This window comes from Triturus cristatus, chromosome 11, assembly GCF_964204655.1.
Source record: "Triturus cristatus chromosome 11, aTriCri1.1, whole genome shotgun sequence".
NCBI lineage: Eukaryota > Metazoa > Chordata > Amphibia > Caudata > Salamandridae > Triturus > Triturus cristatus.
Window position 1 is genome coordinate 63,721,925 of NC_140594.1, and position 16,397 is coordinate 63,738,321.

General features: G+C 47.3%; 1 protein-coding gene across 6 annotated transcripts in view; it reads left to right on the top strand.

Annotated features, from left to right (window-relative positions):
* Positions 1-16,397, top strand: part of CHFR (checkpoint with forkhead and ring finger domains) — a 347,673-nt gene that overhangs the window by 171,660 nt on the left and 159,616 nt on the right. For all 6 annotated transcript variants that reach the window (XR_014970933.1, XR_014970934.1, XM_085636275.1 and 3 more), the window contains one exon: positions 10,499-10,558. Coding sequence is in view for 4 of the 6 variants with exons in the window: in XM_085636275.1 (XP_085492401.1) it covers positions 10,499-10,558 (60 nt within the window). In the remaining 2 variants the exon portion in view is untranslated. The remainder of the gene's footprint in view (positions 1-10,498; positions 10,559-16,397) is intronic.

A 16,397-nucleotide genomic window follows, 5' to 3' on the forward strand; every position in this document is an offset into this window, starting at 1 on the left:
ATAGATGCAGCCCCCCATGAATTTAATATTGGTTATAGGGGGAGATTTTAACTGCCAATTTGAGCTTCTTGCTGCTTCCACTGATATTTCTTTTAGTGATGAGGATAGCTTGTGGTTAATTCCTGACCCCCAAAACCCCCTGTTAAGGCTTGGACTCCGCTGGTACTCCAGAGTAATGCGGTTCTCCTAGCACACTCTTTGAGAGCATGCAATGGTCGTACCAAGTCGGATCAGTCAGGGAAGTTAACTTTTAATAGAACAGGACAAACTTCCCTCTTGGACTATATTCTAGTGGAGACAAGGCTATGGCAGTGGGTTGTTGACTTTGCTGTCATACCGAGACATGATAGTGACCATCTAAGTTTTAAATGCAATTGGGAAGCTTCCCCTTGGGAAAGCCCCAGGATTAGATCAGATTCCTGGGGACTTTTTTCGGGACGAGCCAAACATTTGGGGACCTTATTTGTGTGTAATTTTTAATGCCATTTTGAGGGGTATGAAGGTGCTGGATTCTTGGCTTGGGGATGACATTTTCCCTGTCTACAAGAAGGGCTCTCCCCTCTGGCTGATTAATTATAGACCAATCAGCCTGATAGACGTTACCCAGAAATTATTTGCCAGAATACTCCTTGAACGCCTCCATGTTTGGATGGAGGACGCTGGAATACTGAGCACGTATCAGGCTGGTTTTCGGAAAAATATGTCGACCCTTGCTCAAATCCTTAGACTTCAGTTGTTTAATTGGAAGACGGTGTCAGTGGAGGGTTGCAGTCTCTATCTGGTATTCGTTGATCTGAAATCTGATTTTGATCTGTTCCCCCATGCCAAACTTTGGGAGGTCCTCGAACAACTAGGAATCCCCCTTACCTATTGTCTTTGATCATTCACCTCCACACAGGTAACTTTGCCCAAGTTAGGCCCCTCGTTTCCCAGTTGATAGAGGTGTAAGACAGGGGTGCGTGTTGGCCCCAACCCTGTTTTTCCTCTTTGTTAATGCACTGGTAGCCCAACTTAATGAGGTAGTGGATAATGATGCCCCTAAGTTGGTGCATGGTAAGGTCCCAGCAATGATGTTTGCTGATGACACTTTGCAGTTATCGAAGTCCCCTATGGGCATACAGCGGATATTAGACAGCTTTGCATTATTCTGCAAAAACAGGGGGCTGGAAATCAACACAGCCAAAACTAAATTAATGGTATTTAATCCAGCAAAAATATTGCGCCCAAACCCCTCTTTAAACGGCACCCTACTAGAGAGGGTGTCTGTTTTTGATTATCTTGGTGTCACGCTGTCTGAATCATTTGAATGGGGACCGCAAGTAGCCAAGGCAGGTCTCCGGCTTGCCCAGACGGTGGGGGGGGACTTATAACAACCTATAGGAACTCCTCTCATGCACCGCCTAGTCCTGTGGTTGAGATTCACCAAGTACTACTTAGGAGTGCCGTAATGTATGGGGCTGAACTTTGGGGTCATCGTCCCACTGCTGGTTTGTCAAGGATAGAGAACAGATTTAAGAGATAGTTGTTGGGCTTACCGTTGAGTTCACCCCTTATACCACTGCATCTAGATTTGGGCATTAGACCTATCGCAGATGAGGTCGGGTTGAGGCCACTAACTTTTTGGCATAGACTGTGGGTGACCCTGGAGCTAGCAGATTACCAGTCAGAGCTAAAGGGGATAATGGGTCTCCCAGGGGTAGCTAACCTACCATGGTTTTCATACCTAAAAAACGCATCACTTAGGATTGGTATCCCCGATTTGTGGAGCAATCCAGAGGTGGCATGTTTGACAATCTCACGTCTAGGATTGATAAGAGCCTACCGATTTGCTAAGCTTGCTGACATCCAGGGGAATCCCAATCTTGGTCACTTAACGGTGGATTTTCTGAATGTTAAAATTAACTATTTTATAGAGCCATTCTCAGATGTCATTCAACCCAACGTGGCAAGGAAGCTGTATATTCAGTTTAGAACAGGAACCTTGCCACGGCATGCTTTCAAATGGCAGAAGGTTACTCCTCTTGGATGCCCCGCTTGTACCTGTTTTGATGAGACGGTTATCCATGTTTTCTTTTCTTGCCCAGGCTATACTAAGGCCAGGCAGCGTTAACTTGTACCGCTTTGTAGAAATCTAGGGTGTATCAATGTTTAGAGGCATTCAGAATTTTACGAACTGACACACACCCACCTATTGTGTTTGCAGTTTCCCGTTTTTTTAATTCAATGTGGCAGAGTCGAAGGGGATTCTTAAGCTTTTCATTGTAGGTAGTAATCTCCTCCACTGAGCATTGATTCGTATTGTACTATTATCTTTTTTTTAAAAGTTATTTTTTAATGTTTTTAGCTGTTCTTACTGTTTTAAATTAATAACAATGTATCATTGTGCTACTCCTTTTCCATTGGTGGTATAGACAGTTAATTGATATAATTCCCAAATAATGTTTAAAATTGTCTTTTTCACTACTTGTATTGTTTACTTTTTATGGTCTGTAGTGACCGAAATAAAGTTTTTGGAATTGGAAAAAGAAAGTACAGTGGCAAATGGGAAATCAGCTAATCAACACAGCGGTGTCATATAATTACCTAGGGGTTTTGCTTGCGGAGCGAGCCAAGTCCAACGCTGTAACGGGGAACGGCTCTCAGGGATCGGGGATGTAAAGAATGTCCACTCTCGCGGCTCCTTAATAGAGGTTGTATTTGGTTTGAAATGACAAGAAGGATAATAGAGTCTTATCCAGAGTCTCTCTTCCTGGCTCTACACAGTCGCCTTGCTCCTGACTAATCTTCGGGTCAGGGCTATTCCTCTTGGTCTCAGAAGGGGGGGGAAGAAGGACCGGCCAGGTGATGTCCAATCCGCATCATAATCCGAAAAAAAAAAAAAAGAATACCTGGTGTCAGGTTTGAGCTCTCTACCGCCGCATGGTATTCACACAGGGGGGTGGGTAGTGTAGGGACACCTGTGAATCACTCTGTGACAGTCTTTATCGGTGCAAACGTGGTGGGGAGGGAACCATCACTGGACATGAGTCCCCAATTCCAACTACCAGTCTCCCTTCTCCCGACCCACCCCGTGACCCGGTCCCGTACCTGAAGGAGCCACGCTCCTCCGGGGATGTGGCTGGGCGGTCCGCCGTATCGGTGGCCTCCGGGCTTTCTCTCTCTCTGCTGCCGTGGGTCTCGAGCAGGGGCTCTGGATTCTCCGTCGTCTCCTTCGTCTTCCTTCTCGACTCGGCGTCTTCCGGGGGCGTACTCTCTCTCCTCCTCCTCGTCTTCTTCTATTACAGGTTCCTGTAGGCTGACGTCAGAGTCGGGGGCGGGGACTTCAACAGCCGTGGATGTTTTAAAGGGTCAGCGTTGGCTGTCGTACGGAGCCCCGGTCCAAAAGAGATCAGTCTCATCTTCCCAATCCCCGGGCTGTAAAGGAAGGAGAGATCGTGACACCGGGGAATAGGCCCACCAGTCCTCGAACGCTTCCTTGTCTGGAGAAGGTTCCTTTTCAGGGCGGTGGGTAGGGAACTCGTGACACCCCCCTCTCCTAGGATTCTCCCGATCGGGGAGAGGAAGCACTCGAGAAAGGAAATCAGCGTTCCCGTTCTCGACGCCCCGGCGATGCTTGACATCAAAGGAAAAAGGTTGCAGGGACAGGAACCATCGTAGAACCCGGGGGTTCTGTCCCTTGTGGCGACTCATCCACTGAAGAGGGGCGTGGTCCGTATATAGAATGAAGTGTGTCCCATCTAGGAAATATATCAATTTGTCGATCGCCTACTTAATGGCAAGACACTCCTTCTCAACAGTAGGATACTTTCTCTCCCTAGGGAACAACTTCCGACTAAGGAATAAGCTGGGGTGTTCCACTCCGTCATTGGAGGTCTGGGACAGGACCGCCCCTAACCCATTTTCAGAGGCGTCCGTGTGGAGGGTAAAAGGTCTGGAAAAGTCCGGGGATGAAAGAACCGGGACCGTAGTGATGGCCTCCTTCAAACGTTTGAACGCGATTTTAACTGTCTATGATGGGTGTTGTAGGCGTCTAGGGTGTACGCTTTTACTCAAGAGATCGTTCAAGGGGTTAGCTATTTCGGAATATTGGGGAATGAACCGCCTGTAATATCCCAGGAGTCCCAGGAAGGCCCTTACCTCTTTTTTTGTGGTGGGAAAGGGAGTATCCTTGATTGCCCTGACTTTTTCCTCTTGGGACTCTATGAGGCCATGTCCTAATACATATCCCAGGTATTTTACTTTTTGGTAACCTACTCTCGATTTTTTGGGAGTTTATGTGGAGACCGGCCATGTTTAGGGCATTTAGGACACTATAGAGGTCTTTCAAATGTTCGTCCCAAGACGGACTGTATACTATGATGTCGTCAAGATAGGCCGATGAAATGGCTTGGTGGTCTCATAATACCGTATTCATCAGGCGCTGGAAGGTGGCGGGGGCACCGTGTAACCCAAATGGTAAGACGGTGAATTCATATAAACCGTCTGGAGCTATAAAGGCGGTCTTTTCTCTGTCCTCTTCCCGTAACGGGACCTGCCAGTATTCCTTTGTAAGGTCAAATGTGGATATATAGCGGGCTTTCCCCAATTTCTCGATCAAGTCATCCACCCGGGGAATGGGATATGAATCAAACTTGGATATGGCATTCAAGGCCCTGAAGTCCATACAAAAACGGGTAGGCCCGACTGGTTTTGGTACCATCACGATAGGGGAGGACAATTCGCTTCGGGAGGGACGAATTACCCCCATCCTGAGCATGTTCTGGACTTCGTTGCTTATGTCTTGTCTACGGGCTGCTGGTACGCCGTAGGGTCGCTGCTTTATAACTCGGCCTGGTATAGTCTCTATAATGTGCTCCGTTAGGTTTGTTTTCCCTGGGTGGTCGGAAAACATGTGACTGAAAGATCGAAGTAGGTTGTCCAACTCTCGTTTCTGGGGAGACCCAAGGGCATTGTTAATCACCAGATGTTGTAGGGTGCACTCTGTGGCGGGACTAGGCAAGGTTAGTCGTGCAGGGGCAGGTAATTGCCCTAACCATTTCTTAAGGAGGTTAATATGGTACACTTGAGTCCGATTCAGTCTTATCTGTAGTTTGTAACTGGTTCTTCCTACTGTACTTATTATCTTATAGGGACCGAGCCACTCAGCTCGCATCTTACAGGAAGAGGACGGCATAAGGACCAAGACCCAATCGTCTACATACAATCGTCGCCACCGTCTACTGCGGTCATAGAAGTGTTTTTGTCTTTCTTGTTTCTTTTCAAGATGGGAGTATGCGAGGTCCCTCAACTTCCCAATTTTGGATTTAAGGTTTTGGGTATAATCCAGGAAGTGCCGAGTTCCCTCCTCTTCCTCCTTTTCCCATGCCTCCTTAGTCATGTCCAGGAGCGATCTGGGTTGTCTTCCGTATAGCATTTCAAAGGAAGAGCAACCCAAACTGCTCTGGGTCTGACTTCGTATCACATAGACAGCCAGAGGGAGAAGTTGATCCCAATCTCTTCCTTCTACTCTGAGCGTTCTCCGTAATATTTTTTTAAGGGTGCCGTTGTAACGTTCGACCAGTCCATCGGTCTGGGGATGGTATACAGATGTTTTAATATGCTGTAGGCTGAGGAGTCTACAAACCTCTGTCATTAACCTGGAAACAAATGGTGTCCCCTGGTCAGTTAAGATCTCTTATGGGAAACCTACCCGGGAAAAGAGTTCTATTAACCGGTCAGCTATGGCTTGTGACGTGGGGGCTTTCAGAGCGAAGGCTTCGGGGTATCTCGTAGCATAATCAACAATTACTAACGCATACTGATATCCCCGTCGTGTTTTTGGTAAAGGACCAATGAGGTCCATCCCTATTCTGGAAAAGGGAGTACCGATCACGGGGAGTGGCTGTAGTGGTACTGGTGGGGGTTTGTAAGATCTCGTCTTTTGACATGTTTCACACTCTTGACAGTATCTCTTGATGTCGTTATATACCCCTGGCCAATAGAAATGTCGCAGAATGTTTTGGGTAGTCTTTTCACTGCCCAAATGACCTGCGGCCAGGTGTGAATGGGAGAAGAAAAGGATCTGTTCCCGAAAAGAGGAGGGGACTAGGAGTTGGGAAGAGGCATCCTTATGGCTTACTCTATATAATAATCCGTCTTTCTTTTGAAAGGAGGGATACTGGGGTACTATGCCATCTCCGACTGGGAGGGCAGCCTGCCAGGCATGTTGAAGGGCGGGGTCGTTTATTTGGGCAAACCGGAAGCTCTTGTCCATGAGCCATGGTTCTGGGGTAACCAGCGCGGGGATGGGGTTTTTGGGAGATGTTTCTCCGTCTATTTTCTCTCTATTGACGCGTAGCAGGGACTGAAAGTATTCTAGGAAATGGGGATTGTCTGTGCCTATGATAATGTCTTCCGGCAGCTCATTCATTACTCCTACTCTCACTATGCAGGAGGTCACATTCGGATATTTGAGGCTGATTGTGGCTATGGGATAGGGTTTCACGTCGCCGTGTACACACCTAATGTGTACTAGGTCTCCTGAGTCCACCTGTTCTGGCCTAATGAGATCCCCCTGAATAACACTGTTTACATCCCGAATCTAGTAGGGCCCTGACTATTTGGTCATTCACCTGAACACTTACATAGAAAACGTGTCCTAGTTCGGCTGTGTACATAACAGGTCTTGGGAGATATCCGATGTCCATGGGTTCCTCCCTCGTCTTCCGATGTGGGCAGACACGTGCGATGTGGCCCCAGTCACCACAATCGAAACATTGGGGTCCCCTCAAAGGAAATGTCTCTGGTGTTTTCTGTTTAGCCCCCTCGTTAGGGCCAGGCTTCTTTATGACTGGTCTGACAAACTTCCCAGGTAGGGGTCGATATGTACGGTCGGTCTCTGTACCAGAGACACGAGGTTGCGCCCGAGCAAAGGTGGCTGCCATCTCCATGGCTTCCAGAGTGGTGATGTTTGCATGTTGGCGCAGCCAACGTTGGGTATTGTATGGTAGAGCCTCCAAGAATTGTTCGAGATATATTTTGTCCATCAAGTCCTCTTTAGTACACTCTTGGGGCTTTAACCATTTGTCTGCTGCGAACTTGAGGCGATAAAAGAGTTTTTGGATTCTCCCCAGGACGCCCTTTTTCTTTTCTAATGCGGACCCGATAGGCTTCTTTGTCCATTCCGAGGTGATCCAGGATAACCCGTTTTACCTCTCCATAAGGGGTGTTCCCTAAGGGCCACTTCTCCACGGGCCAGTTACAGGCCCTCGCTACCCTTTCAAAATTGAGGAGGTACGCGTCCGGATCCTCGCTGTTCACATATTTTTGTAAGGCAACTCCCATGGGGGCTGGGGCCGGACTTCTGGTGTGTGTTAGAGGGGTGGCTCCTTGCTCGGTGACCATCCTTTGCAGACCTTCCATCTGAGCGGTCATCGTATTCTTGAACACGTCTCTGTCGGCTTGGGCTGACGTCATCTGTCTCTCTACAGCCCATCCTAACTGGGCTTCAACGATATGTTGTATTAAAGTGTCCATTATGTTTGTACTAATGGCGCTATGCCCGCATTCTCCACCAAATGTAACGGGGAACGGCTCTCAGGGATCGGGGATGTAAAGAATGTCCACTCTCGCGGCTCCTTAATAGAGGTTTTATTTGGTTTGAAATGACAATAAGGATAATGGAGTCTTATCCCGAGTCTCTCTTCCTGGCTCTACACAGTCGCCTTGCTCCTGACTAATCTTCGGGTCAGGGCTATTCCTCTTGGTCTCAGAAGGGGGGGGGGGGAAGGACCGGCCAGGTGATGTCCAATCCGCATCATAATCCGAAAAAAAAAGAAAGAAAACCTTGTGTCAGGTTTGAGCTCTCTACCGCCGTATGGTATTCACACAGGGGGGTGGGTAGTGTAGGGACACCTGGGAATCACTCTGTGACAGTCTTTATCGGTGCAAACGTGGTGGGGAGGGAACCATCACCAGACATGAGTCCCCAATTCCAACTACCCGTCTCCTTTCTCCCGTGGTCCGACCCACCCCGTGACCCGGTCCCGTACCTGAAGGAGCCACGCTCCTCCGGGAACGTGGCTGGGCGGGCCGCCGTATCGGTGGCCTCCTGGCTTTCTCTCTCTCTGCTGCCGTGGGTCTCGAGCAGGGGCTCTGGATTCTCCGTCGTCTCCCTTCTCGGCTCGGCGTCTTCCGGGGGCGTGCTCTCTCTCCTCCTCCTCGTCTTCTTCTATTATAGGTTCCTGTAGGCTGACGTCAGAGGCGGGGGCGGGGACTTCAACAGCCGTGGATGTTTTAAAGGGGCAGCGTTGGCTGTCGTACGGAGCCCCGGTCCAAGAGGGATCAGTCTCATCTTCCCAATCCCCGGGCTGTAAAGGAAGGAGAGATCGTGACACCGGGGAATAGGCCCACCAGTCCTCGAACGCTTCCTTGTCTGGAGAAGGTTCCTTTTCAGGGCGGTGGGTAGGGAACTCGTGACACCCGCCTACCTGAAACAACAGCTGGCTAATGCCAAAAAGATCACACACCTGCTAAAGCAACTAAGCCTACATCTGGTAAGCCCTTCGGCCGGACCAATATTGTCAGTTTTAAATGCGAAATTGCTGCCAGCTATTAGCTATGGTCACCTGGCCTTCCCCGGCTCACTGGACGCCCTCCTCAACGCAGCCAAGGCATATAAATCTGTGCTCCTCATTCCTAGGTGAGCGATGTTCTCAAGACTAAGATTGGAGCTAGGCTTGGCAAGGCCAGATCTAACGTGCCAGGGGGAGATCATAAGGATTTTAAAGGCCCCAGCAAATTCTCTAAGACACCAATTGAGATTCATCTTCGAGGGGCCTCTCTCGGCCTGGCACACCAGCCTTGGCAAAGCTCTCACCTCACTGAAGATCGAGGAAGAGAGCATCCTGGGGCTGGAAATTCCTGTGAACGCTTGGAAAAACGCCATAAATGGACAAGTGCACAACATATCTTTTGATTTAGACTACAAATCTCTCAGCTCGAGCACCCTTTTAGACCCACTGAATAATTCCTATATGGTGGGTAAAGCACAACCCTACCTAAGTGAGGCCCTCACACCACAAGCCCGAAGTAAGATTCTTTTTATGTGACTAAGCACACTAGGAATTGCTGATTTTAACCCTGCATGGGCCTGCAGGGGGGAAACTCCAAATTGCAGACTGTGCTCTTACAAGGGGGAATCTTGGTTGCACCTCCTATACTGCTGTCCCAAACTCAACAACGAACGTCGGCAACTCCTGCGCCCAGTTTGTATAACCAACAGCATAAAGTCCTGCAGTGAAGCGTCAGCCTTCTGCTTTTCCGCAGCAACCACGATGACACTAGCAAGACTGGTGAAATTTACGCACCAGATTAGGATCTCCCTAAAGGCTGCCAATGAACACAATCAAACCCTGGAATCAATCACACAAAATCCAGGGGAAGAAGGCAGCCAGGCCCCCAAAAAGCAATGAGGCGCTTACCCCTCTTCATTGGCCTGATCAAGACTGCACCATTTTATGTACTTTAACTGGAGTGCCTTGGCGAACGGCTTTTAGACTAGATAAGCAAACAGTTTTTAGCGACTACTGAGGGCCGCCGGTTGATCAAGCGGGCCTCGGCAGGGGTGGGGGGGGGGCATCGCATCTCCCAAACACAACCGGACGTTTTTTACTAATTTTAGTCTTGTTGACGGTTTTTCCTTTTACTGTAAAGATTTTAATTAATTGTACAGTTAATAAATACATAATACATGCTGCATTCCAATACAAATACAGGTCACCCACACTCATGGCATCCCCTTGCACACACACTGCATCACACACTGCATGGGGAATTCTATAGACTCCATCAAACCGTATCCCCATTGTGCCCTTGACAAAGAACACATTGCACACAGTAGTCCACATAGGATATTCCACACAGGATATTCCACACACAGCATGCCCATCAACACACAAAAGACACCACTACATCCCTACTTCATCACTTACGACAAAAGCACTCTATAGTACTACACCAAGAAGCTTTTCCAAGTCCAACCACTGCATGGCAAAGACAGGCAGTGAAAGTTAATATACACAAGTCTCAAGTCCCCAAACTATTGATACAGGTCAGTAACATTTTTTTCTTTTTTTTTCCTCTTTCATTATATACATGTTAAAATGCTGACACTTTGTGACTGGCGTTATGCTAACTCCTGGTGAACTAAATGCTGTACTTTTGGGAAAATATTTTCCTGTTTAGAATCTGAACAGTCAAGAACATAAGTAGGTCTAACAGGTGGTCCTGAGAACATTGCCCTTCTTCTTTAATCTCAAGAACACTGCATGGTGTCTACTGTTCACTGAAAGTAGGACAATGGACACAGCAGCGGAGTGAGCTATATTTTGCCTGCAAGGAAAACCCTGCTCTGTCCTTTTGCCTTGTACCAAAACAATATGATGATGTTTTGATGTAACTAAGTTTTTTTTTTTAAGGTAATCCTGTAATGGCTAAAGTACCTTCTCTCCTCCTACAGATGTGGCTTACATCTATAAATCTTTGAATGCAACACCAGAGATTGCACAGGAACAACTGGGTAAGCTAGATACTTATTTTAAACTGCACTTGCAGTACTGTTTGAGAGCTCAGACTGTGGTTTTTGTGGGTTTTATGAGTCATGTGCTGTGCTAGTCTGTTCCAGGGACTAAATGTGAAACACTTATTTTCCTTTTGGCCAGATCATTTCTACTCACCTTAGTGCCTGCGCTTAAGAGTACATCCCACTGAAGGCTATGCGGTTAGCACTTGCTTTCTAACTCCCCCCACCCCCCAACCTAGGCATATGTTTAATCATTCACTTATTGTCGTAAAATGTATTTGTTTTTAGAGTAGGTAGGTATTTTGCATCTAGGTTACGTGTCTACCCTTTCTTCATGAATTTAAATATTTTGTGTATTTGCGCAGGGGGCTTTAGGCCTTTTAGTGACAGTATTTTCTTTTTTGTGCTGATCAAGGTATTTGATGGTAATTATACACTATTAAAGCATTGTGTGTGGATATGAGCTTCTGCTGGTAATAATCCATAAGTTTCGCTCTAGCGTCTTCTGTCTTCTCAAAACATAGAGGGGAGGGTCATCTTACTCCATCCCTTTTCAATCTGAGGTTATGCCCAAGTTCATCAGCGGCATCTGGCGAAGTGCTGTGTCACCCTACAAGTGGGCTCTACACTTGCCCACCCCCTCCGCCTTCCTATAAATTATCCAGTGTAGTATTGTTTATAGACTTAAAACTCTGGTAGATTGGTTGGTGATGTTCACTTGTATTGTGTTTTTTGGGCACCACAATACAAGTTATCCCTTTTGGACATCTGCCATTCGGTTATCATAATTTGCCATTTTTCCAGTCTATCCTTTTCAGGCAAGTTCCATTCCTCCTTTTGGTACCAACACTGCTTCTTTTTTGTCCGCTGGCTTAGAGGAAATTATATATAGAGTATATCCAGTCAGTTCTTAATTTGTAAATGCATGAGTGTCTGTGACCAAAACTCTGCTTAGAAACCCGCAGCTGGTGCAATTAAATGTTGATGTGCCGAATACCAAGGCTGGGTAGACTTAAATTCACCTTATGCCTCTTTACTTCACTGCAAGACATTCCTTGCCCCTTTATCTCATTCTTGCTGGTACCTGCTTTCTCCCTTTGTGACTTTTTTTTTCTCCATCTTTCACTTCCTCCGTCTTTCTGCTTTGTGTTTTCACTCTCTTGCTCCTGGGAAATTTCTGATGTGGAAAAATAAGTGCTGGTCCCCAACCACTGGCTCGAATTAAGCATGGTGTCCAGCCCGTCCTTGGAGACTGTATTGTATGTTATTCAGTCGAGCAGTAGAGAAGAAATGGGAAAAGTAATCACTCTACTGACCACACATCTGCTTAAACAAAAGATGATTCCAGTCTGTGAGTTGAAACCACTTGGGAAAGTCAACCGGTGATGTTAGAAAAGAGCTGTAGTGCCATACTGTTGACTTGGTAAATTTTGTGCTGTACATATGACCGATAACCATAACAGCCTCTTGCATGTTCTTTCTGGCTGTCAGTTTGAGCTTGACTTCATGCATTTCTCTTTTGCATAGGGTTCCATTATGATGTGGTTTTATTTTGAGTTATCTGCCTCCTTTCCATAGAGCTAATCTATTGTGCTCAGTCTCTCACCGGTCTGGGGAATTTCAGTTTTAAGCTGACAAGCTGATCGGATAATCTCAACTTTTAAAGCACGTGCACTGAAGTTAACAGATGCTTGTACTGAAATTCCTTGAAACAATGCACTAGCTCTTCCTTTGTGAGGGTGGCAGGAACTGGCCTTTTAATCACCATCGTGTCCTGTAAATGATGATAGGGGACAGTGGTTAGCTTCTGTGACTTTGTCAACTGAAGTTTCCAGATCATTGTGCGTCACTCCACTTGCTAGTTTCTTCATAAAGTACCTGACATTTTGCCTTTTCATTCTGTGTGCCGAGCAGCAGGCTTCAGTAAGGATCTCTCCGTATTCAAATGTCGCACTGGGTTCCAACAAACCACAGAAGTCGTTAGCTATCATGCATTCCGTAAATCATTAATCTAGATTGTAAAGCAAATACGGAAATACCTGGGTGGAAAGACAATAATCCAAAGAAACCTTAGCTTGTCACGTAGGTGTGCATCAATGAAGAATTGTGCCAGACCTCTGGGTTCATAGACCGGAAAGAAATGCAGTTTTTCTACATTCTCCATGCTCTTAAGGTCTCCAAGTAGCTCTGTCTTATCTTCTGTACAAGCTCATGAAAAAGTCTTACAAATTGTGTCCAGGTTCATCTCAGAATTAAGGCTCTTTGGTTCATACCTGTTAGTACCCTCTCTGCCGTGCAGTTGTGTTTGATATTTTGGGTTTTATGAACGGCTTTGCTCCAGCATGTGCCCCTGCTCCAGCTTGTGGCACCTCAGTGGCCCTCCCAGAGGTTCATCACTGCTGAAGTTTGTTTCTTACCTAAGGGATCTCAGTTACTCCTGCTCTTTCCATTATAGCGATCCAAAGGACCCACATTTTCTCACCTCATATGTCAAATCACTTTCTTTACAGGGATAATCAGTGTTCGCAACCCAAAAGCGCTTTAACAAACTTTATTCAAGGTGGGAGCAGGGTTGAGGCTGGATCTCATCATGAAGAGCTTCTTGTTACTCCAGTGCCAGAAAGAAATGTGAATTATTTGGAGGGCACTCCTAATGAGACCCCTGCCTTTTCGGATGTGTGAAGACCCCTCACATTATTCTAAGGAAAGAGACTGTTATGCCTTCCTGGCTTTAACATGTAGCAGGCCTCAACAACAGCAAGCCGGTTGTATGCCTCTTCAGGTTTGGCCCCATCATTAGTGTAGGTATGCAGTCTGGGTTCTCCCCACCCTTCACCCTGTGATTCTATTTCTCAAGTTCATTGCGTAGGTCATGCCTGGCCATTAGCATTGTTTCACAGTCTCTGCCATGAAGGTTTGCCTCTCCGAATGATGCCTGCCCTTGTGTTGTAATCGGGGGAATTTCTTGGTGGCGCCTAGATTGCCCCAGTCTGCAGCAGTCAGATCTCCAGAAATGCTCTGTCCATTTCTGAAGTTCCTGCTGTAATTGCAACACCTTAAAAAGGTACAATGTCATTTATGTTGTCAGCCAGGGCGATAATGGTATATATTCTTATGGCCGCGCTCTCCTCCTGTTGTTTAGGTCTCACCTCAAGCAGTGTATGTACTGCCAGTTGCAAGATATTTTGTTACTTTACAGTGGGCTTAGAACCTGCCCATTACTTAACATTGCTTGGCTTTGTTGTTGGATCTCATTTGTATGCTTCTACTTTGTCTGCTTCTGTAGGCTTTCCTTACTCTTGTGGTGTTTGTCCCTACCCTGAAGCATGGATGCATTACTGTGTCCTGCCGCTGCTCACTTTTATCTGTTCTACTTTTTTCTTTTTCTTTAAGCACTGTATGAATGTGTGTGAGATTTTCAGATGGTCCCCTTTGTACATATACACCCTCAAAGTTCCGTCCCAATCTCTTCCGACCTACCTTCTGTTGTTTATGTGCTTCTCCCAGCCTCTCACACCCAGCCTCCTTTATCCTTGTTCTTCCCCTAGCCCCTCCTGTCAACACTCTGTTATCCATGTGCTTTTCCGTATGCTTGTTCCAGGCCTTCCTGCCTACCCTCTGTAGTCTGTGTGCCTGCCCCTGCCTCTCCCACCTGCCCTCTGTTTTCCTTGTGCTTGCCCTAAACTCTCCCTCCTACCCTCTGTGTGTTCCCCCAGGCCCTCCTACCTACTTTCCCTTGTCTGTGTGCTCCCCCAGCTCCTCCCGCCCACCCTCTATTGTACGTGTGCTCCCCCAGCCCCTCACTCCACTTCCCGTTAAGGCCCCAAACCCTTCCTGCCCATCCTCTGCAGTCCATGTGCTGCTCCCCAACACCCTCCAGCCCATCCTCGGCTGTCCGTTCACTCCCCAGCCCCTCCCGCCCACCCTCAGCTGTCAGTTTGCTACCCCAGTCCCTCCCTCTCAACCTCCACAGTCCCTTTGCTTCCCCAGCCCCTCCCTCCCACCCTTTGCAGCCCGTTTGCGCCCCCAACCCCTCCCTTACCTTCTGCTGTTTGTTTGCTCCCTCTGCCCCTCCCACCCACCCTCAGTTGTTTGTATGCTGCTCCATCCCCTCCTGCCCAACCTCATACGTTCTTAAGCTCTCTCAACCCCTCCCTCCCATTGCTCGTGTGCTCCCCCTATCTCCTCCCACCCGGCCTGTGTTGTCTGTGTGCTCCTGCTAGCTTCTACCGCCCACCCTCCATTGCCTGTGTGCTCTCCCTAGCCACTCAAGCCTATCCTGTCTCCCCGCCTACGTCATTTTTGTATGCCTTCCCCTCTGTGTTGCCTTGTCCCCCAGACCACTCCCCCGTTTGGTTGGGAGGTGGTTTGGCAGACAAGGCCTATTGGTTTTGCCAACGTGTATTTTAGATTTTTGATCTCCCACTCTAAATATAACATGGCAGTCGTAGCAAATAATTGAAATGCCTTAAATCATTGCGATTCTTCATTGTAGGTCTGGGCTACCACTTCAAATGCTCCCACGTTCTTCTTTAGTCCTTGATACCGTCTTTCAGTCTCCATAGTTGCTTGGCCTGGTCTTCAAGATATTTTTCTTGTGAACAGTCTGTGATATGTGTTGCTCATTTGGACTGTGACCTCTCAGTATATCAATTTAAAGGGCCTCCCCTTGGATTACGTGGGTTATACTTGGGGACCGCTCATTTTTGGGTACTACAGAAATGCATCATGTCCCAGTCAGAAACATCTCTTGTATGTCCTATAGCGCATTGCCTTTGTGCTCCTTTTTCTGCTTGTTTGTGATGAAGTCTTCACTTCCCTGCAGGTTTTGTTTGTGAAAAATGATGCTCATCACAGATAAGTTACCGATACAGGGATTGACCACAGTCACCCTCATTTATTCTGATCGAGGTCAAGGATAAGAGGCTGTAGACCAGCTTGTACCTCCATGTTCTGGTTACAAGTAGTCCGTGCCTCCCACTGCCACACTGGGTAGGTGCCAGCAATGTTGCCACACGTGGTGTTGGACCACCTTGGGGGACTCGAAGTAAGGCACCAGATCACTGTCTTCCTCTCAGTACAGATGTGAGGGTAAGATGTATCCTTAATTGTTTCTTTCACTACTGACAGCACCGCCCAGGCATGGCAGCTGTCAGGGCCGGACTGGCCGTAGCGGTCACCAGGCGTTTCTCCGGTGGGCCGCCACGGTGTGGGGCGTTTTTGTTACCCACGGCTGGCAATATCGGCCCCCTGTAACAAAATCGGCCGAAACAGGCCCTAACAAACAGCTCGGCCGCACCCCCTCATCACCCCCAGGGGGGCCGGCCGAGCAGTTTGTCAGGGCCGGTTTCGGTTCCCAGCCTGGCCGTGGCAGCTGCAGCCACGACAAAGGCTCAGTTGGTAAGCCACTGTCTCTAATGAATATATCTGCTTCAGCCCTCAGATGGACACTTTTAACTAAACCCATTTTATTTTTCAAGTTAAATAGTGTCACTACAGCAAATGTAAAAAGGCCTGATTACAAAAGGTTCGTATTGGTCTGGTGAGCTTTGCTCCTCAAACAGAAAGGAGTTTCTGCATCCAACAACTTCAGGATATTGGGCCCTGACGCTAGAGACAAGTGTGAAAGTGAAAGAAATTATCTTGTCACTGGTAGTGCTTTAGTGATAATGTCAGAATTTTATTCCTGTATTTTTTGCAAATAATTATATTAAAGAAGAAAAATTAATAAAGATCACTAATCAGCGGCTAACATTTTCACAATGTGTCAAAAGATTAAAGTAGAGAAACCATATATTAAGATCATCACCAAACAAGGAAACTTTAAAGTCTTTTC